At 47.5% G+C, this 22,347-nt stretch overlaps 1 protein-coding gene and 1 long non-coding RNA gene across 7 annotated transcripts in view; one reads left to right on the top strand and one right to left on the bottom strand.

The window, feature by feature from the left end:
* Positions 1-22,347, top strand: part of PDE4A (phosphodiesterase 4A) — a 357,141-nt gene that overhangs the window by 320,184 nt on the left and 14,610 nt on the right. For all 6 annotated transcript variants that reach the window (XM_079960036.1, XM_079960032.1, XM_079960033.1 and 3 more), the window contains 5 exons: positions 4,022-4,115; positions 11,694-11,872; positions 15,538-15,636; positions 17,917-18,081; positions 19,454-19,553. In XM_079960036.1, the coding sequence (XP_079816162.1) occupies positions 4,022-4,115; positions 11,694-11,872; positions 15,538-15,636; positions 17,917-18,081; positions 19,454-19,553 (637 nt within the window). The remainder of the gene's footprint in view (positions 1-4,021; positions 4,116-11,693; positions 11,873-15,537; positions 15,637-17,916; positions 18,082-19,453; positions 19,554-22,347) is intronic.
* LOC307206778 lies at positions 3,839-8,337 on the bottom strand. The gene is made up of 3 exons (XR_013834483.1): positions 7,908-8,337; positions 4,055-4,149; positions 3,839-3,955 (listed from the first exon to the last, which is right to left on the bottom strand). It is a non-coding gene; the product is annotated as an uncharacterized lncRNA (long non-coding RNA).

Raw genomic sequence — 22,347 nt, 5'->3', positions numbered from 1 at the left:
GCTGAGGAGCTGATGAGTCACCTCAACCCTTCTGCCAGGGAGCAGCATCCGGGAGTTTTTTCAAGGACAAAGTGGGTTTTGAAATGACAGCAATGTCAGGCACCGAAGTGGGAAAGCCAGTCCCTTTATGAAAATTGGGAAAGTCGTGGAAGGGAAGTTTGGTCGACATTAGGGAAAATGTTTAAGAATGAGTATTGATGTATAAGTATTGATGTTTAAGCTTGGATAAGTTAAAACTGGTCTCTAAAATGGTCTAAACTAAATGAAGATAAGGTTTGCAAAAATAAATTAAGGAAATGGAAGAAAGAGAAAAAGTAAAATAATAATATGTTAAAATAAATTATTAAGTAAAGTTGAGAAATAAGTAATAAGGATTTGCTGAGCTAATAATTTAAATTGGAATACAAGAAGGGGAGGTGTGAGGAGGTCTGAGAAACAAGTTAAAGGAAAATAAGCAATTGAAATTCTATGTGTTTTTAATTGTTTTTAAGTTTTTGTATTTTTGTATTTTTGTCATTTTCTTTTTGTCTATTTTTGTTTTTGTTTTGTTATTGAAAATCCTAATAAATATTCATTTAAAAAAAAAAGGAAAGCCAGTCCCTTTGCCCCAAATCCTTGGGGCTGAGTTTTGTAGTGCTGGTTGCAGGAAGGGATTAAGCTTCCGACTACCAAGTAGTCTGAAGCCTTGGGTACCAAGGCTCTAGAAATGGTAAGATGAAATGAAGTAGGTCTGATGCAGGATTACCAGACAATGTGTCTGTCTGCCCCCCACCCACCCACCCACCAAAAACACACACACAAAAACCCACTTCAAAGATTTAGATGTCCAATGAGCTCACCACACTTTTTTTCAATGCTGGGTATGAAAACCTGCTACCACATCATCTGACATTTGGTGTATCCATCTGGACCAAATGTGGGGAACTTGTGGCCTTCCAGATGTTGGTGGACTCCAACTTCTGACAGTGTGGTCAGTGTTCAGGGATGCTGCAAATTGCAGTCCACATGCATCCAGAGGGCCACAGGTTCCCCACCACTGATCTAAACTATGGGTAAGCAAACTAAGGCCCGGGTGCCGGATCTGGCCCAATTGCCTTCTCAATCCAGCCCTCAGACGGTCTGGGAATCAGCATGTTTTTACATGAGTAGAATGTGTCCTTTTATTTAAAATGCATCTCTGGGTTATTTATGGGGCATAGGAATTCATTCATTCCCCCCCCCCCAAAAAATATAGTCCAGCCCCCCACAAGGTCTGAAGGACAGTGGACCAGCCCCCTGCTGAAAAAGCTTGCTGACCCCTGAACTAGACCATGGACCAGCTTAGATTCCACCGCCTGTCCCAATGAGATCACACGGAAAACCCTGTATTTTTAGAACATTTGTTGTTGGGTTGTTGTTGTTTTTAAAAAATGTTATAATAAAGAGACAGCTGTGTTATCAACATGGATTAAAAAACAATTGAATTTATTTTATTGAAACTAGGGAATTTGTGCCTTTGGTGTGCATTCTCAATATCAGGAGCCATTTCCATTATAGCTACTCAGTTTATGAGGCTGGTCAAACATGCGGATGACCCTAAAGAATTATTCATGTGCAATGATTGCATATGGGTTGAAATGCCAGCTGGTGGGTGTGGCGTGGATGGGTCGGTGGATGAGATGACCTCCCTGTCCTCTCTGTGTAAATGATGTCCCTGTGCCACAATAGATTGGGGTTTCACTCTTGAACCTGAGCTGTTTTGAGAGTCCGCACGCATTTGCAAGTCAGTTTTCCATTCTCTGGGTTGCATTTGGGCTAAAGCAACATGTGTCCATAGGTATGGCAGGTCCTTTGTATTTTTATTGTGTTTGTATTGTATTGTTACAGATATGAGGTAACAGGGTCTATTCGTGAATAGTAGAAATTAATAAATGGCAGGATTTTGATTATTTGAGATATGAAGGGAAAATACAAGTTGTGGAGGAATTCCTGGACTAGCCTATGCAGAACAACATGGCCAAGCTAGGGCCTTTAAGAAACAATGCATGGCCATTGGCAAGGCAAGAGAAGAGGTGTGAACAGAGACTGGGGATTCGGAAGGTTGCCAGGGTAACTGGGCATGATGTCACAGGAAGAGTCTGGAGCCTTTGGCACAATAGCTGGGAAAAAGGCCAGAATGATCTTGGACGGGCTGGCTGGATGAAGGCAAGTAGAGAGAAATGCCCTGGAATCAGCTGCTGTACTGCTGTGGGGAACAAGCCCCTCTTGAAATGGCCATGCTGTAAGATCTGGGGTGGATCTAGACACAGGAAACCCCCCCCCCCCCCCGCTATAAATAAGTCAAAAATTATATCACTATAACAAAAGGGAAAAAATCTCTATGGAAAACTGTGTTTTAAAATTTCCTGTTCTCTGGCGCCATCTGGTGTTACATATTTATAGCGCATTCAAATCACTGTTTCTTTACTAATGTAGCTGAGTTCCTGAACTCCACACAGATTAAAAGTATATATATGTGAATAAACCATATATCTTAAGGCTATGACAGCCTCTGCTGTGTCTTGCATCTCAAACAAGCACAGACCCTGGAACCTCCTTGGAATTTTGCCATGGCTTGGCAGAGATTGGGAGTGGCGCCCAACTTTTGTAACAGTATTAATAAAAGTCTGTGAGTTCCCATGACTGTGTATCAATGCATCACATGCTTGCACAAGCGTTCTTGTGCAGCTGAGACACTTTACCTCCATATCCACACAATAGCATCTCCACACACGGGAAAAGTCTGAATGCATGCTTGTGTACTCACACAAAAATATATGCATGGGCAATGGTAATGTGTGTTACTAAGAGTGCCAGTTGTCAAGCTTCTTACCCTAATGTTGGTTTTTCTGCCAGTGAATCCCCACATGTGTTACAAAGGGTTCCAGTGCATGTTATTGGGTGCACACACCCTATTCAGACAAGAGAACTGGCCAGGCCAGTTGAGCCTAGCTGAAGTCTAGCATGATCAGTGAGCAGGAGATGATGGGAAGTGGAAAACAAGCTTATTTGCAGTTTTCTCAGTAGGAAGTCCCCTTAGAAATGCTGTAATTCCTAGGAAGACAGTTTGAAATCCATTGCACTGTGGTGAGGAACCTATTATTAACATACACACACCCCGATGTTGGCAGACTGCAGCTCCCATCAGCCCCACCCAGGATGGCCAGAAATGTTGGGAACTGGTGCCCTAACAGCAACTGGACCACAGGTTACCCACCCCTGGACTAGAAGAACACACATGATTCAAGATGTGGCACACATGTTTATTCTCTCACACATTTACTCACAAGTAGTGGCTCACAGGTATTCATGGACCGTGTGGCTGCCATCATCTGGCCATGAAGTTTGCCTCCAGAGTCAGAGGCAATTGCATTCATGTCTTGCTTCTGGACTTCCCATGTGAATCTTGTTGGCCTCTGTGACAACCAAATGTTGACCTAGATGGGCCCTTTGTTCTGATCCAATACAGTGGTACCTCACAAGACAAATGCCTCGTAAGACGAAAAACTCGCAAAACGAAAGAGTTTTTCATTTTTTGAGTTGCTTCGCAAGACGGATTTCCCTATGGGCTTGCTTTGCAAGACGAAAACGTCTTGCAAGTTTGTTTCCTTTGTCTTGCAAGTTTGTTTCCTTTTTCTTAAAACCGTGCATTCACTTCGAGGAGCAACTCATAGCACGCGGTGTGGTAGCCTTTTTTGAGGTTTTTGAAGACTTTGGTGATTTTTGAAGCTTTTCCAAAGTCCGTGCTTCGTAAGACGAAAAAATCGCAAGACGAAAAAACTCGCGGAACGAATTAATTTCGTCTTGCGAGGCACCACTGTAACGTCTTCTTTAGTTGTTGTTCTCTTTCTCAATGCCTGTGTATGCATACATGTTCAAATTCAGACTGTCCTGTAAGTCGTATACAGTGACACACAACTGCATGACCTGTTCATACCTGTGTATGTGACAGAAAACCCATGTTAACTCCTTCCTCTTCTCTCTTTCCCCCTCTGTCTGACAGTTCAAAAGAATGCTGAACCGTGAACTAACCCACCTCTCTGAAATGAGCCGCTCTGGAAACCAGGTCTCTGAATATATTTCCAACACCTTCTTAGGTGAGTGCAAAGGTGCCTTTTGACTGTTGAGGCCCTGAAAGAAAGAAAAAACCAATAATAATAATAATAATAATATATTAATGCCTAGTATAATTTTCTTTTGCAGCACAGGATAGGCAAGTAATAATAACAACTAGCATCAACTTTCCTCATTGCTCATACATCACCATTACACAATTTGGCTCTCAGGATTATTAGAGTTCTTTAAACTGTTTAAAAAGTGTGTGCATGGCATGGGGGGGGGATTGTTCTGAGATATAAACATATATTGTCTGGCCTGCATGGAAAAATAATTAATTTAAATCTAAAATCCCATGGCAGACATTAAAGTTGTACATTTCTTTAAGGTTTCTGATAAAAGAGGAATTGAATCTGAAATGGAAAGTTCAGAGCTTTGCCATAAAGCCTGTAGGATTTTTAATCTCTCCAGTCCATTGTCATAGGCTCTGATTAAAATGTATTTAGGTCTGTCTGCATAGCTTAGCTGTAATCTAAAAATGGCTCTCATGTTACCTGTCGGAGTCTAACAATGAACTAACCCAAAATTTGTCAGGCATCTCTTCAGGGATATCTCTTAATATTACGTTATTTTCCTTAGAGTTGAACTCAAATGCAGAGGTGAAGTTTTATGAATGCAATGGACCCTCCATATATGAACTTAATTCATTCCGGGGGTCCATCTGTACCCCGAAATGTCTGCATCTAGAGGCACCGCTTCTGCACACGCACATGGCATGATAGAGCGCTTCTGCGCATACGCGCACGGCGAAACCCGGAAGTATACACTTCTAGCTTTGCCACATTTGCAACCCAAAAGTTACATTACCTGAAGGTAACGTAACCCGAGGGTCCACTGTATGTTCACATACATAACCCCCCAAGCACCCCCTTTTTGATGATCGGTGAGGCATTGAATGGGTGGCGAGTGGGATGAAGATACTTCTAGTTCCATTTTCACATAGTTCCCCAAGACTACGGTGAGAATGTGGCTGGAATTGCATATTCAAGCACACACACATTTGAAAGTAATGTAAAGGGGGCAGAGGACACCCACGTTCAAATTTGCCTCCAAGAGACTTACTACTATGCTGTCCAGAGTTACAGTTCAACAGCTCAGAGCCAGTGTGGCGTAGTGGTTGGAGTGTTAAGAGTGTCAGACTAGGACCTGGGAGAGCAGGGTTCGAATCCCCATGCAGGCATGAAGCCCGCCAGGTGACCTTGGGCCAGTCACCATCACTTAGCCTAACCTACCTCACAGGATAGTTGTGAGAATGAAATGGGGGGGGAGGAGAACCATGTTCACCACCTTGAGAAAAGTACTGCAGGAAATTGCAGGATCTCCAAAAGACCCCTTCTCACCTTAAATATGTGAGAGTGAAACTTTGGCGCACCTCTTTTTCCCCTCCCTATTCAATATCACTTCCATCCCATTTGTGTTTGTTTCTTTTGCATTATCTTGTTTAAACGTTTTGCTTCAGTGTTTTTTTGTTTCACGGTTAGGTGTGGCTGAGCTTTCCTAGTAAGCTTAGCGTTCTGTAGGCAGTGCATAACCCCACCTTACGTCAAGGTTACATGTCCATTTCCACTTTCAGATTATTTGTCCTGCACAGTGAAGTTCAGCTGTTGGACAACTCTGGGTGCAAGAGCTGGAACCAGCACCCTTGGGGGCTGTGCCTCCTCTTTGGCACAGGATCCAGATTCTTTGCCACAGGATCCAGATTCTTGCGTTTGAGGGCTGGGCCATGCCACGTGAGGCTGGACAAGCTCATGCTGCGCTCTTTCCACTTGCAGATTAACAGTGGAAGTTTAGATATTTCCACTCAGAAGTAAGGCCCTTTGGGTTCAGTGGGACTTAACTCACTGGCAAGCGAGTGTAGAATTGGAGCCTAAACCATTTACTCTGATTAAAACACCCTGAAATCCATGGATAAGGAGCATAGGATTGGACTGTGAGGCATTTCAGACACTTCAGGCACACATACGATGACACTTCCCCTCCAGACACTGTCATGGACACAAATCCATGCTGCGCAGCTCACATTCTGTGGTGTGTACACTGTTGACATACGAAAAACAGTGTCTAGACAACGCATTCAAGTATATGTGGTCATTCGGGCACTTGCTGAGTTGGAGATTCCTCCCTGTATCTCTCTTCGACAGACCCACACGCTCCCCTGAGCCAGAAAAAGGCAGTCGGTAGCTGAGGACATTCAAGGCAAACTCCCGGGTGCCTCCATTAACTGAGTTCCCAAGAAGCCAGGCCCCCCTCCATTGACGTCAGCAGATGCAAATACCCAGCCTTAAGCAAATGTTGATGCAAACGGCCCCTTCAATGGGAGCCTTGTGAGGGAGCCGGAACTTAGGCTGAGGGCTGAGGCCAACGGCAAGTTGTGCTGGGGCCAGAATTCACACTCGCTCTTCCTCCACATAAGCAACTGCGGCATGTCCTGCCCAGGTCAGGTGGTGGGGCAGTAAAGGCTGCTGAGGTGCAAAAGGTGAGCGAGATCAAAGAAAGAGAGATCAAATCTAGGCTATTGGTATTTAGCTGGTTGGCCCAGAGCCCCGACTATTTTTGCTGGCATAGAGCTGCTGCGAGGAGAATCACAGAATCATAGAGTTGGAGGGGACACCAAGGATCACCTAGTTCAACCCCCTGCAGCGCAGGAATGTCAGCTAAAACATCTGTGACAGATAGCCATCCAACTCTGCTAAAAAACCTTCAAGGAAGCAGTGCCCACCACCACTCGAGGGAGTTTGTTCCACTGCTGAACAGCTCTTACCGTCAGAAAGTTCTTCCTGATGTTTAGTACGTTCCCAGTACATTTCCGAGCACAATTCAAAGTGTTGGTGCTGACCTTTAAAGCCCTAAACGGCCTCGGCCCAGTATACCTGAAGGAGCATCTCCACCCCCATCATTCTGCCCGGACACTGAGGTCCAGCTCCGAGGGCCTTCTGGCGGTTCCCTCATTGCGAGAAGCAAAGCTACAGGGAACCAGGCAGAGGGCCTTCTCGGTAGTGGCGCCCGCCCTGTGGAACGCCCTTCCAGCAAATGTCAAAGCGATAAACAACTACCTGACATTCAGAAGACATCTTAAGGCAGCCCTGTTCAGGGAAGTTTTTAACGTGTGATATTTTACTGTATTTTTGATTTCTATGGAAGCCGCCCAGGGTGGCTGGGGAGGCCCAGCCAGATGGGCGGGGTATAAATAATAAATTATTATTATTATTATTATTATTATTATTATTATTATTATTATAGTCAGAATCTCCTTTCTTGCAACTTGAAGCCATTGGTTCGAGTCCTGCCCTACAGAGCAGGAGAAAACCTGGGTGGTTTCCGATATTGGCAGAGGAAGTTGCGTCTAGCAGGACAGAATAGAACTGCGTCTGGGAACCGCTGGGATATTTGGATCCCATGCTTGGCTGTGTGGAAATAGGCGTGGGATTATGTTGTAGGAAATAGCCAGGACTTCTGAGTTCTTCCTAGCTCAGAGTTGGGAGAGGGATCTACTACAGTGGTACCTCTGGATGCAAACGAGATCCATTTCGGAGCCCCCTTCACATCCTGAAGCGAACGTAATCCACGTCTGTGTGGTTCCAGCAAAACCCGGAAGTAACACACTCCGTTACTTCCGGGTCGCCATGGAGCGTAACCTGAAAACGCTCAACCTGAAGCATATTTAACCTGAGGTATGACTGTAGTTGGGGTGAGGAAAAGAGAGGAACCTCTTCAGTTCCTGAGCTGATTGTACCATTCAAGCAAAATAGGCCTGCAAGTCAAGGATCACTCACCATACTGGAGGCAGCCCGTGGAGTCTATTATGTCCAGCTCACAAGCAAATCCCAGGATGCTCTTGGTCACCCAGGAAGCTGTCCTGTTGTGGAAGATGGGGTTGAATCTGGCCTCTTGCCCTGTCTGCATAAAAGGTGGCTCCATTAGCAAATTGGCTATGGGAGGGTCTGGGCCACTGTCTCTCTTTCCGTGAGGGATGTCCTCACATTCTGCCAGTCTTGGTAAAAAGCCACTTCTGATTTTGTGCTCAACTGAGCTTGAAGGGGTCTGGGAGCTCTGCATCTTTTTGGAAGCGTTTGGGATGAAGAAGGGCCCCAACGGGGGTGGCTCCACAAAGGGTTCTGCTTTGCCCTCGCGAGAAAGCCCCACTGCCTGCTGGTTGGCTGGGTGCTCTGAGGCGTCACAATCCTGCTTCTTAGCAACCGACTCTAGAATGCAGCGATGGCTTGTGCACTGCTTGCCCCAGGGCCTCTTGCCCCCCTCCCCACTCGACCATGAGGCCCCCCTGCCGCTGCTTCTCCCGCAGGTACAATTGGGGCATAGCTCTGCCCTGCCATGATGTGACCCGCTCTCACTTCCCCCTCACATTGCGCCCTCCCCACTTCCTGCCCCCGCTGGGCTCACCCACGGCTCGCCACCTACCCCTGGGCAGGCTGTCCCCACCACCTCCTCTCTTCTCCCAGTGGGTACCCCCCACCCGTGACTTCTTGCCCCTGGAGACGGTCCTTGAAGAAGGTGGGGGAACGAGGCCCTGCACTCCTGAGGGTGAGTCTCTCCACAAAACTGCCCCACAGCCTTCTTAGAGGCCTACAGCCCCCAAATCACTACATCCTTGCCCCCATCCCTTGAACTCCAGTGTGCACATTTCCTGAAAAGATCAGTGGAGCCCTCTAGTCCTGGCTGAATGCAATTGCATGATACCTCGTCCACAGGTAATAGATTTCAAGGAATGGATGGAATTGGGGCGTTGGGGGTGGGTTGGATGGGGGATTACTGCCTTGTTCCTAGGACCCACGTACCGACAGGACTGCCTCTCCTGATATGCCCCGCGGAGGATCTTAAGGTCCACAAATGATAACATTTTTGGAGGTCTCAGGTCTCAAGGTGGTTAGATTGGTCTCAACTAGGGCCAGGGACTTTTCAGTACTGACCCCGACTTGGTAGAACGCTCTCTCACAAGAGACTAGGGTCCTGCGGGACTTGACATCTTTCTGCAGGGCCTGCAAGACAGAGCTGTTCCGCCTGGCCTTTGGTTTGGACTCAGTCTGGCCCTTATGTTTCCCTCCCCTTATGGTTTTGATCTATGGGCTACTTTTAAAATGAGGCTGCGTTTTAAATTGCATTTTAACCTGTATTTTAAATTGGGTTTCTCCCCCCCCCCCCAATTATGTTTTTACTGTAATTTTATTGGTGTTAGCTGCCCTGAGCCCGGCTCTGGCCAGGGAGGGGAGGGTATAAATAAAGAATGTTATTATTTTTTAAAATAGGCTAGATTTGCTACACAAAGAGAAAAAGAGAGAGAAATGGTTAGGGAGCATTTGGAGAATTGAATCAATGTGTGGTGGCACATTTTTGTATGGGTGGGGCTAGAGTGGAGAGTTGTGCTGCTTATCTTTCACTAATTTAGTCATTTTTGACAAGTGGGCATACAGCGGCGGCGCCCCTTTCGCAACCCTCCCTGCATTTACCCTGCCCACTGCAACTCCTCTCCCTCCAATCTGTCCTGGGTTCCATTGCCTTGAGCAGAGCAGGTGGCAGGATGAGGCCAGGTCTTCCAAACCTGTTCCTCCCTGCTCATTACACCCCCAGTCTAACCACGGCCTCCGGCTGCCCCAAACCACCTTTCTGTGAAGTTTGTCAGGAACCTTCATTCCTGGTGGGAAATAGATGAGAAAACGCCCCATAATGCTTCCTGAAGCCAGCTCCTGGGTTTGCATTTCACCCCGCCTCATGGGGGCCTGAAGTCCATGGTCAGTTTGAGAGTACAGGAGGCTAGGTCAGGTTTGGAAAAGCAGACCAGCTTCTGGCCCTTGCCCTGCCTATTGCAGGGGGTGTAGAAGAGCATTGGAAATACATTGCCCTACCCTTTCTCCCCAATCTCTGAGCTGCCTTCAGGAGCGAGGGAAAGAGGGGACATCAGCATTACCTGTTTATTGCATTCTTCCCTTCCTCACATGGAGCCCCAGCCGCCCTGAGCCCAGCTTTGGCTGGGGAGGGCAGGATATAAATAAAAAATTATTTATTATTATTATCAGATTCCACGAAGTACAGCATTAAAAACAAAGTTAAAACCATAATCTACAACACAGTATAGTAATCAATGCCATATAGCAACTAGTGATGCAGCTGTATCAGTAGGGTCACTCCCATGATGGATGGAAGCCCTGCATAAATAAATAGCTGTTGCCTGAATTAAAATAGTGTGGTGGACCACCAGATCCGTACAGGGAAAGACTCCCATAGGCAGGGTGCCACCACTGAGAAAGCCTTGCTCTGTCATGGCCTACAGATCTTACAGCACTGGTTGGTTGGGAAGGGGGAAGGCGTTCCTTCAAGCACTTGAGTTCTAACCTATTCAGGGTTTTATGCATTTATACCAACAACTTGAATTGCACTAGGTAGCACACCGGCAGCAAATTAAAGTGCTCTCAGGATCAGTATAATATGATCCCACCTTGCAGCAGTGTTCTGAAGCAGCTGCAGTTTCCAAACCATCTTTGAGGGAAGCTTTTCATGGGGCATCGTGCAATAATCAAACCATCAAATAATCGGAGCACGGTGCAGGAACTGCAGTTGCTGGCAAACCAGCCAAAGCTAGGCACAGGCAGTCCTCACTGTGGAGGCTGCATGGAGCTCCAATGGCATTCCTCCCCACACACACACCTTGGGGGCGCTATAATTGGTGAACAGGATTTGCTTGAACCACAATGTTCTCCTTGAGTTCAGTATTTTACTATTCATAATGGCAGCAGCACTCTCATAAAAATAGTTTCCATGCTGCTTCCGACATTGATACTATCCAATAGGTACCTTCAGCAATCAGACCAAAGCATGCACACTTTTATTGCAGCACCACTGGTTACACTTCTTGGGAGTTGTTTATCCTTTTCCTGAGCACAACTCAAAGCCCTGAAAAAACCTGCTAAATTGGTATGACCACAGTGGGGCAGGACTAACTGTGTGCACCACAATGGCTTCAAGGTACAAGAAAGGAAATTCCAATTAAAACTCAGGAAGATCTTTCTGGCAGTAAGAGCTGTTCAGCAGTGGAAGGATCTCCCTTGGAAGATGATAGACTCTCCTTCCGTGGAGGTTTTTAAGTATCTGTCATGGACACTTCAGTTGAGATTCCTGCAGCAAGCAGTTGGACTAGATGATTGCCAGGGTCCCTTCCAACTCAACAAATCTATGATTCTGTAACTGAAGGCTCTACAATACCTCCTCCCAAGTCCCTTGAGAAATTATTGCCCATGTACAGTCTTTAACACAGCATCCATAGACCACCCATCCTTTCTTGAACTATCCTGTGCAGGGCACTGACTACAAGAAGAATGGGACTATTGGCCAGGAGCTCAGGCTGGAATATGTGAGCTAGCGATGAAGCTCTGCCTGATGTAGGCATTGTTGTTGTTTTGGAGAGATGGAGCGGAACTGCACCCATGTCATGTAACCCCTTGGTGCCCATTTGCCCAGAGAGATTCTTGCGCAGGTCAAACAGTGGCACCTTCAGTCTTTCGCCCTGGTCCTCTTTCTCTCTCTCAGATGCAGTCTTTTTTCATCCTCAGACAAGCAGAACGATGTGGAGATTCCATCCCCAACACAGAAAGAGCGGGAGAAGAAGAAGAGGCAGCAACCCATGTGCCAGATCAGCGGAGTCAAGAAACTCATGCACAGTTCCAGCCTGACCAATTCCAGTATTCCCCGCTTTGGGATCAAAACTGACCAGGAAGAGCCGCTCAGTAAGGTGAGATTTGCGGCGGCAGGAAGCTGGCACCCATATTATGGGCATCGGCTGGTGTGGAAAGTCAAAGGGTATATCTAGCTTTGAAGGGGATTCTGGGTCACAGATCACAGACTCTGGCAGGGCTTTCTTTGAATCCAGTTTTGCTCTGTTCTGGTTCCAGAACCAACAGTACTAGGGCTGCCATATTTCAAACAGTGAAAATCCAGAGCTTTGTTTTTGGCAAAGTTGTTGAGCGTTTTTTGGCAAATTAGCAAAGAAGAAGTTTTGGAACTATTTTTAGGGGAAATCGCCAAAAACAACACTGCTGACATGGGTTGCCATACATCCACTTTTCCCCGGACATTTTTAGTGATTTCCACCTGGGCACTGCTTCCGGCTGCAGTATGCCAGATATATATGGGAAATTCCAGGCATATGGCAACAGTACTTTCTTGCCTTTTGTAGTATAGAGAAGACATGGGAGCTTTCTCCATTGACCCAGAATAAAACTGATTGTTTTGTCTTTGAGCCAGTATTTCTCCATCACCTGCATGCCTACAGAACGTAGTTAATTTGTTAATGGACATGACATTCCAACTACCCCAATGATAATCTACTGCCCAGTTTCTGAGTGCTCCATTCCCCCCCCCCCAAACAGCCAGTTTAGTGGCAGCTTAGCAACTAGACAATAGATGGTCACGGCAGAACAGGTGCAGGAAGTGAGAGGTTGCAATATGCCTGGACAAGAGTGGGTAATGCAGAGTCAGGCCTGTATTCTTCCTTTCCTCTCCAGCACTGTCCTGCGTCTTACTCCCAGGCTCAGTGGGCTAGAGCAGAGGTCAGCAACTTAAGCCCCATGGGCCACAAACAGCCCACGGGGGTTGTTTAACCGGCCCATGAGCCTCCCCCGAACCGAGCTGCCCGCTAGGCAAGTCCCCGCACGCAGCACTAAACCAGCGCAGTGCAGGGACTTGCTTCCGTGGCGCCGGAAACCGTGTCTGCTGGAAATCGCTTCTGTGCAGATGCTGGAAAACATGGGCGCACGTGCATTCCGGCCCACAGAGGGATCTCCGCTGGAGTGAACCGGCCCGGGCAAGATAAACCTTGCTGATCCCTGGGCTAGAGGCAAAAAGGATGGGGTCATCAAAGCATGCAGATCTGCATGTGCAACACTTTCTATCAAGGCCTCGTATTTCCTCATACTTTGGGCTTGACTTGTGGCACACTTGACCAGAGAGGTTTACCACCACTGAGTTTGCACATTCCTAGCCAGTTGGTGTCGGTTGGGACTTGCTTTCTATTTCATCAGCCCAAGACGACACAGCTCTTTACCTTTATTAATGATGTAAAGGACCTGCTTGGAAGTAACATTCATGGCTTAATCAGCCATAATTCATAAAGCCAGTTACAAGCATTTCACTCGCCGCTTCCCATTCATATGCTGGTTTCCTTCTTTCAATCTCAGTCTCTTCAACCGCAGTTGCCTGCTACGTCGAAAACTGGGAGGTGTTGTCTGTTTTTGATGTAATGAGTAACAGTGGTTTAAAATGACCTGGGTTGATCTGCTGAAGCTGCAGCACGAGGAAAGGGCACAAGGCGGAAGCAGGCAGCCTCAGCGCTTGGAAGCCGGGAATGTCATGTCCAGACTCAGTCAATACCTCTTGCCAGGAATTCACAATCTTAGGACAGTTCCACCAAATATGTCCTTAACTTACACTAGGATGGCCACCTCATTGTTTGGTGGTGTGCACCCAGTGCTTAGGCACGTCTCATGGACTAATTCAAGTTTATTATTTTGTCTTGGCTGGAGGCCATGACAGTATAGTCAGAAGCAGTAAGTACAAATATAAGTGTAGTCATAAACCTTCAAAGGGATAGGCAGTGTGGTTGGACTCCCAGCTGCTGCAGAAGCCAGCATAGTCAAAGATCAGGGATGATAGGAGTTGCAGCCTCACAAAATATGGAGAGCACCACAGAAAACACTCTTTATGCACTTAAAAAAATAAAACAGGGTTGTACAAATTACAATCTACCCCATGGTATCAAAATACTCTTAGTGCTATCTCAATACGGCAAAGGTAACAGAAGCCACTGTTTCTGAAATTACCGTGCCTATATTTCAGGGGCACTATCAGGGGACAGTGAGGTCTGCCAATATTTTCATGGAGAGGGCTGCCCCCCAAATTCCACAGCGATTCTCAAAAGGACACACCAGGGTGAAGTGTCTTCACCCTGGTGTGTCACTTTCATGAAGGTAAGGGGGCTGGCTGGTGGGTGGGGGCTGGTGGACAAGTCGGCCTGGCCAGGTCACACACACACATACACCATTCTTGAGGACAACTCAGCGCATCTGCTATATTTGCAAGTAAGTGTTCGCTTTTTGGAAGGGTGGTGTTAAACCAGTAGCCACACCCTATGAGTAACCAAGACAAAAAGTTGGATTTGGCATCTTTAAAAAGTCAAGCTCCAGAGTGTGCAGCTCTACAACACCCTTAACACAAATACAGTGCTGTTGGCCGAAGGAAGTGGTCCAATAATGTTCTTTTATAGCAGCAGGGAATATTTACTGAAATGTAGAAAGAGGAAATGTTTCTCTTGGTGCAGGTAGTTCTCAGACTGGTCCGTGAGCTTCATCCAAGTGGTCTGCAGCATGCCTTCTCTAAATATTCATCTTGATTTAAACTTATATTTTTATTACTTATTTTATATTGTATTTTATTGTATTACAATATGAATTTTATGGGATTCAGATTTTCATACGATAAAGTACAATGTAAGCAATAAAAGAAGCGATTAAAATGGAACTTAAAATCTTCGGCATCTAGCTCAAGTGCATTGCAATTACTGCAACAGGCAGAAAAAGGATCAGTGGGTCAGCTAAGGCCCTCAGCAACATTCAGGTGGTCCACACAGTGGGGAGGGATTTGCAAACCACTGCCTTAGCAGAAAATTCCTGTTTAAGTAGTTTGCATAATTTAATCACAGCATACGTAATCATGGAGTACTAAGGAGCTGTCTTCAAATTGACAGAATGAAAAGAAAGGATCATGGTGGACCTATGATTTTTTTGTTCCATTTTTAAATTCTCGTGAGCTACGAAGCTTTAGAAGAAGCTCAGCTGCTCACAGGTTTGATTTCTAAGCCAGCTGCATGCGGTAATTAAAAAAAAAAAAAAAACCCTATTGGCAAAGCCTTGCTGCTTCTGTGTCTCTAAATTTTAGTGTTACTGGTGACTGTACTCAAAACAGATGAGCTAAACTAGGCTTCCCACCCTAGTGAGCTCCAGATGTTTTGGAGCCCCAGCCATCCTGGCCAGTGGTCTGGGATGAATGGGTGTTGCAGTTGAGCAATGGCTGGAGGGCACCAGGTTGGGCAGGACTGGTGTAAACACTGCCTGGCTTCCAGGCCCCTAAATGGCCTCTTAGATTGAAGCCATGTTGGGTGTTCTGGAGCAGTTGCAAGGGCAATGTTCCTAGCCTCCTTGGTGACATGGTTTTTCAGTCTTGCCTTTGGTGATGTCCCCAGTGTGGAATGGCGGCTCAGGCTCCAGCTGGACTGCCAGGGAGAACACACCGTGGGGTTTGCTCTCTTCACTTGTTCCACATCTCTGCTCTGGTGACCTCCTTCCCCCTTGAAACCCATTGTGACAAAAGAGTACCAACTTTCCCCCCACTACGCTCTTACAGGAACTGGAACACCTAAACAAGTGGGGCCTTAACATCTTCCGGGTCGCCGAGTACACCAACAATCGGTCGCTCAGCTGCATCATGTATACAATATTCCAGGTACGTGTGCTCGCACTGCCGTGTCCTCTTCCCATGCTCACACCCTCCTACTGGCTCGGGCTGCAATATTGTTTCAATGTACAAAGACTTGTATATGAAGATGAAGCTTGAGGTGTGCCTTTCTAGGTCAGTTGGATTCATTATTCTGTATCACTTCAATACATATGGAGTTGTATACAAGAAGCAAGTCAAAAAAACAAGGAGGATTCCACAAAAATTGAAGGGGTGAGCACTTTTTGCAGGGAGTGTGTCAATTTTGGGAGAGTTCTTGTGTTTCATGATTTCATCTCCCTGAGCACCTTCAGTGTTAAGAGGTGCCCTTTTTGCAGCTTGTTTGAGACATGGCTGTTTCTGAGTCAAATTGTTTTGTCTCCTGGTGGATGACACTTCCAAGTCCTCTCCCTGTCCTCAGAGGGGACATTTAAGGAGAGATCTGGCTGAGTTGCAGGTTGGGGCTCCTGGTGGTGCCATCAAACATTAGTAAATATATTTACTATAAACTTCTATGGACTTGAGCCTACCTGGATCCGTTGCGTTGACAGAGTGGCTCCATCCCACAAATGCTTTTGCCACAATAAATAAGATCGCTAGCCCAGTGTTTCCCAACCTTTTTTGGGCAAAGGCACACTTGTTTCATGAAAAAAATCTCGAGGCACACCACCATTAGAAAATGTTTAAAAAATTAACTCTGTGCCTATATTGACTATATATAAAGTAACTCTCTTTAATAGGAATCAAATAAACACAAAGAAAGTATTTTATAATTACTTTATTATGAAATAGTAAGTAAACAGAAATATGAAAAATTGCGCCTTTTGTCCCTCTCCTCGAAATGCTCCAACTCAATGTTCCTCCGCGGGCTGGCCATTGGAGAGCCGTGTCGCCCACACCGCAGCCCAATACAATATGAACCCTCCCCTCGCAAGCGGCAACCCCTCCACACTCCCCACCTTAAGCCTCCACACGCGCCCTGCCCAAAGAGATGCCCGCCCGCGCGCGAGGGGATCCTTTACCTCAGCATCCCGCCAAAAAAAAAAAAAAAGAGGGCGGGAGACTGCGGTCCCTCAGAGGCTGGGCGTTAGGAGCAGCAGCAGCTGTAGCTGTAGTAGCGCCAAGCTGTGCCGGGGACTCCGTGCCCATGAGGGGAGGGAGGGGAGAGAGAGGAGAGGCAGCAGGTCGCCCTCTTAAGTCACGCGCGCGCAGACACCACCACGCATCCCTCGCGCCCTCTCGCAGAGCCCCTGCTCAGCACCTCCCGCCTCGGGGACGCCCGTCAGGAGCCGCTGAGAGGCCGCCAAGCCTCCAGGCTGCTCCCATTCAGCCTTAGGCGCGCGCCCGCCTCGGGAAAAGCGGTGCTGGGAGGCGGAGAGAGAGAGAGAGAGAGAGAGAGAGAGAGGACGCCGCTGGCCGCGTCCCACCCTCAGTCAGTCGGCTCGGAGCTACTGAGGAGAGGGAGGTGGGGACGACGGCGCGTCTGTTCCGCTCGGGGCCAGCGCGCCCCCGCCCCCCTCTCCAGAATCCCCAACTAAATACGATGCGCTAAGGGAGGGGGGAGAACCCACCCACAAAGAGGATGCCTTTCTGCAGGGCGCCTAAGGCCTCTCGCCGCCCGACTCGCCCGACTCCCTCCCACGGCACACCAGGCAACGTCTCGCGGCACACTAGTGTGCCGCGGAACACTGGTTGGGAAACACTGCGCTAGCCTACAATCCTACATCTGACCAGCAGCAGTGGGGCTTGATCCCCAGCCCAACCGCTTGCTCTGGCCAGGGCAGAAGTGGGCAGCTGGCACAGCAAAGAGGCCAGGATTGGAGCCCGTTGCCACAACTTGATGGTAGCAGTGCCAACTTGTGATCCAATGGGTCCTAGGCTAGGCCTGCCCCCCCCCCCATGGGACTGGATCGAATAGACTGTCTAAAATGAGAAAAGGCAGATCTATTTCTGATTAATGTTCCCATGAGATTGTCAGTCAGAGGGAGGGTCCCTTTTCTCCTTTTTCTTTCTTTCTGTAGAGTACTTAATATTCTTTAATCTACGTTGAATGGTGATGTCTGGGAAGGGACTCCGGCTCGGTGCGTGGGCAGAAGCCTTTCGCTCATCCTCTCTTGGTGTATTGTAATGGCTGCTCAAGGTTCCACAAGTTTCTGTCCCTCGCTTTTATCTTTTCCACTAGGGGAAAGAGAAAGATAACGGCACTCATTTGAGCAACTGTTTTTAGGTGGGGGCTGATGCCAGACTTTCCCAGCAAACGCTTCACTCCTCTTATTCCACCCCACCCAGGAAAGAGACTTGCTGAAAACTTTCAAGATCCCCGTGGACACATTAGTCACCTACATCATGACGCTAGAAGACCACTATCACGCCGACGTGGCTTATCACAACAGCCTCCATGCTGCTGACGTCACGCAGTCCACTCACGTTCTTCTGTCTACACCTGCCTTGGATGTAAGGGTTTGTCTTCCATAGCCGGTGAATTGTGTGAGTGTGTTTGTGCGGTGGTTGGGCAGTCCACCTGCCTGCCTATTTGGGGGTGGCGGAGATTGCTCACTGGGTGCCTGTAGCCGAGGATTGTGTCATAAGCACAGGGACTGTAGTGCTTCACTTGGACTTGGCAGACCTGGCCTTTGAGGAATCTGTGCTTAGGCCCAAATACCCTTTAAACAAGTCACTATTTCCCAGCCTAATGTTTCACAGGGCTACGAGGATTCAAAACATCTGGATTCTGGTGTATTAAGTGGTGAATCCACTGGCTGATTGTCTCCACTGCTGCCAGCCTCAGGGTGGATGTCTGTGGCCTGGAGTGGCTCTGGCTGCCATTGGCTGAACTGCTCTGATTTTAGATACTGGCAGAAGATCCTAGGAGAGGATGGATAAAAATGAAGTAGGGGCCTAAGTCTGGGGGTGTGGGAGAAGCAAGCTGCAGCAGAATGAGAGGAGAAGGCAAGAGCCAGGAATCGGAAAGGAAAACTAGGGCAGAAAGGAAGCAGAGAGGAAACTTGCACGTGGCCAGGAGCTGCAGATGGAAGGAGGGCAGCAGACATTCGCATATCGATTTGGAGCAGACAAGACAGATTATTGGCCACAGAGCTCCAATAAGTATTGCAAGACTTATTAGCAAATGCAAGAGATTACAGTATGTTTGCAAACCTGCTGCCTGCCTAATTCTTGTCATTGCGGAGGGCACAGTGTTTAAGAGTCAGTATAGTGCACCATTCCTGGTGCTGGGGGGGGCACAACAGGGGGTGGCGCACTCTCCCAATCATGCCCCTATTATGGGCTTCTACTCTGATCTAGACAGGCAATTCTTATAACTTCATGTGTGTTGCAAAACACCATAGCAATAGAAATGGTAATGATGATAATAAGCAATAGGCAATACTTCCTTTTGAGAGGCTAGAAAAATTAGCCCCACTGATATTATTATTATTATTATTATTATTATTATTATTATTATTTCTGTTTTTACATCCAAAACCACGATTTAACCCATGAGTTAAAACCTCTATGGCTTTCCAGATGTTGTTGGATTCCATCTCCCATTAGCCCCAGTTGGCACTGTTGATAGTCAGGGTTGATAGGATTTGTAGTTCAGCAAGATTTGTATCACCGAAATGCTCTGGCCTATAAGCTTTGGTGACTTACCTCACATGGTGGCAACACACAAATCTTTGGGTTTGGAGATCTAGCCTCGCTCTCTGCTAGCAGTGGGCCCCTTTCATAACGATGCATCTCTCCTTGTTAGCGAAGCACCAGCTTCCTCCACGAAGGAGGGCAGAAACACCATACCTGTAGCAGCTTCTCCCTCTGTCCTTTGCAGGCTGTCTTCACTGACCTTGAGATCCTGGCTGCAATATTTGCTGCTGCCATCCATGATGTGGACCACCCTGGTGTCTCCAACCAGTTCTTGATCAATACCAGTGAGTAGCACAGGGAGATGGGGGCAAAGGGGTGTCGGGGGGGGGGAACATGAGTGGGTGGGGAGAGGGGGAGGGGTACGCATGTGTGTCATATGTGGAGGATATCTTGGACGGAAAAGGATTTGAATGTGCCTCTTTTGCCTGCACCTTGTAATGTCACCTTATCATGCCTCCGGCCGAACTGCTTTTCTTTTGACAAGGTTGCTATAGGGTTGTTGCAGGAAAAGAGAGACTTATGTATGCAGATGATACCCAGCTCTACTTCTCTTTCAAATCAGAGCCAGTGAAGTCAGTGAAGGTCCTGTGTGAGTGTCTGGAGGTGGTTGGAGGATGGATGGTGGCTAACAGATTGAGGCTGAATCCTGACTAGACAGAAGTACTGTTTTTCTGTCACGTGCTTCATTGTTTTTCTCCATACGGATTCAGCCGCAGACAGTTTTGACACACAAACCCTGTCTGCTTCTGGTTTAGTTACTTTCACCTCACTCAGAGAAATACTTGCAAACTTGCATTCTTGTGCAAAGGTGTTCATACGAATACCATAGGGCCATATCCAGACACACCTTGCTAAGGTCAGCTCTGGAACTTGCGGTGCTTTGGGTAGGGTGTGCTACTCAATGCAGGCTGTAACCTTCTTGAGATCTCTGCATGTGACACTTAAGAGTGTTTCCACTCTTAGAATCATAGAATCATAGAGTTGGAAGAGACCACAAGGGCCATCGAGTCCAACCCCCTGCCAAGCAGGAAACACCATCAGAGCACTCCTGACATATGGCTGTCAAGCCTCTGCTTAAAGACCTCCAAAGAAGGAGACTCCACCACACTCCTCGGCAGCAAATTCCACTGTCGAACAGCTCTTACTGTCAGGAAGTTCTTCCTAATGTTTAGGTGGAATCTTCTTTCTTGTAGTTTGGAACCATTGCTCCGTGTCCACTTCTCTGGAGCAGCAGAAAACAACCTTTCTCCCTCCTCTATGTGACATCCTTTTATATATTTGAACATAGCTATCACATCACCCCTTAACCTCCTCTTCTCCAGGCTAAACATGCCCAGCTCCCTTAGCCATTCTTCATAAGGCATCGTTTCCAGGCCTTTGACCATTTTGGTTGCCCTCCTCTGGACACGTTCCAGTTTGTCAGTTTCTTTCTTGAACTGTGGTGCCCAGAAGTGGACACAGTACTCCAGGTGAGGTCTGACCAGAGCAGAATACAGTGGCACTATTACTTCCCTTGATCTAGATGCTATACTCCTATTGATGCAGCCCAGAATTGTACCCAGATGGTGGGATAATGCAGTCTGTCTCCGCTCAACTAAAACATGAACATGCGCTTTCCTTCGAGTTGCCAGCTCCTCCTCCTCCTCCTTACTTTGTGCTTCCGCAAGCACAGTCCTTACTCCAATCATTTGAATCAGACAACGGATGGGAGAGGGTGTCCCTGTTGTCTAGGTAACCTGAGAGGACGTGTGCCGGCAAAGTAAAATTAGGCACAGGAGGGGACTCGGATGCTTTGTGAGAGAACAAGAAACAGGTTGGGGGAGAAAGTGAGGCAGGCGGCAGCAACAGCACCCCATCTTCGTAACAGAGAGTTCAGACCTGACACCTGCACACCTGCTTGCAAACTTGCCCAAGGTGCTGTGCTGATTTTTATTCTAGATTTAAAATGTCGCAAACGCCCCTTCCTCAAAACCCAAGAAAATTTGCTAATTTTCAGGAGGGGGGAGTAAAGGCAGATCCAAAGAGGGGCTGCCTCGTGGAATTGGGGCAACGAGTGTTCGAGATGCAACAAAGAAGCCCCAGCAGTGGAAGTCCTGCACAAGGTCCCTGGAATTGGCTCTGTGGGGGTCAGGAATACATCCTGAGCATCACATGGCAGTGAAGGTGTGTTTGTTCTGATGGGCTTTTGCAGCTAGATAAATGGCTCTTTGCCACGAGTGTCTGTTTTGTATGGTTTTAAAACAACCACCACCGCTTGCTTCCTGAAATGAGGGAACCTGGCATAGAGCCCTCAAAGATGGACAGGTGAGGCCCTCTCAGGTATGCTTCTGTGTGTGCACAATTTACACACATGCATGGCCTCCTTCTGGGAGTCCCATTGCTAAACTTTCAGAGGGGGAGGGAGAGCAGTCGCTTGTGAAAGGCCGTAGCCCCGATCCCCAGAATTCCCAGGCAGGGCAGGGATAGGCTCTCACCGGAAACACTGAAAGCCTCAGCCAGTGTGGATGGTGCTGAGAGAGATGGACTCGTGGCCCTGATTCTGTATAAGGTAATTTTCAGCGTTGCCCTTCTTCTCCAGGCTGCCACTCGCCCTCCTTTCCCAGCCCTGCTCGGGAGGGGAGGGAATAAGTCCAGCTGAATTTCCCAGTGCTCTTCATATTGTGCACCCTAGAAGGGATGCAAAGGGGGAAAGATGTCAGGGTTACCAAAAGCTGGCCTGGCAAATCAGATATGGAAGATGCCCTGGGGACTGAAGCAATTTCTCCCACTCAATCACAGCCATGGGGCCAGGGAGGGTGACGCTCTAAAGAGGAATTAGCTCATCTCTTTCAATACAGATAGTAAACAAATTTCCAGTTCGAACTTACTGTCTTCCCTCCGTAGCCTCATGCAACTGGAACCCCCTGATAGCGATCGCCACCAGAAAGAAGTAAACAGGGATTGTCATGGGTATAAAACTGGGCCCTTGCCTTATTTTGCCACCAAAAGCCTTTCATAATCCCACTGTCCCAAATTTTTGTCCATGCTCCAGACATTCCTCAAATTGTCAGGGGGCCTTGACTGGTGCAGTAGACAACT

Source organism: Podarcis cretensis, assembly GCF_951804945.1.
Source record: "Podarcis cretensis genome assembly, chromosome: 17".
NCBI classification, from domain to species: domain Eukaryota; kingdom Metazoa; phylum Chordata; class Lepidosauria; order Squamata; family Lacertidae; genus Podarcis; species Podarcis cretensis.
This window is presented reverse-complemented; position numbering and strand designations above follow the sequence as displayed.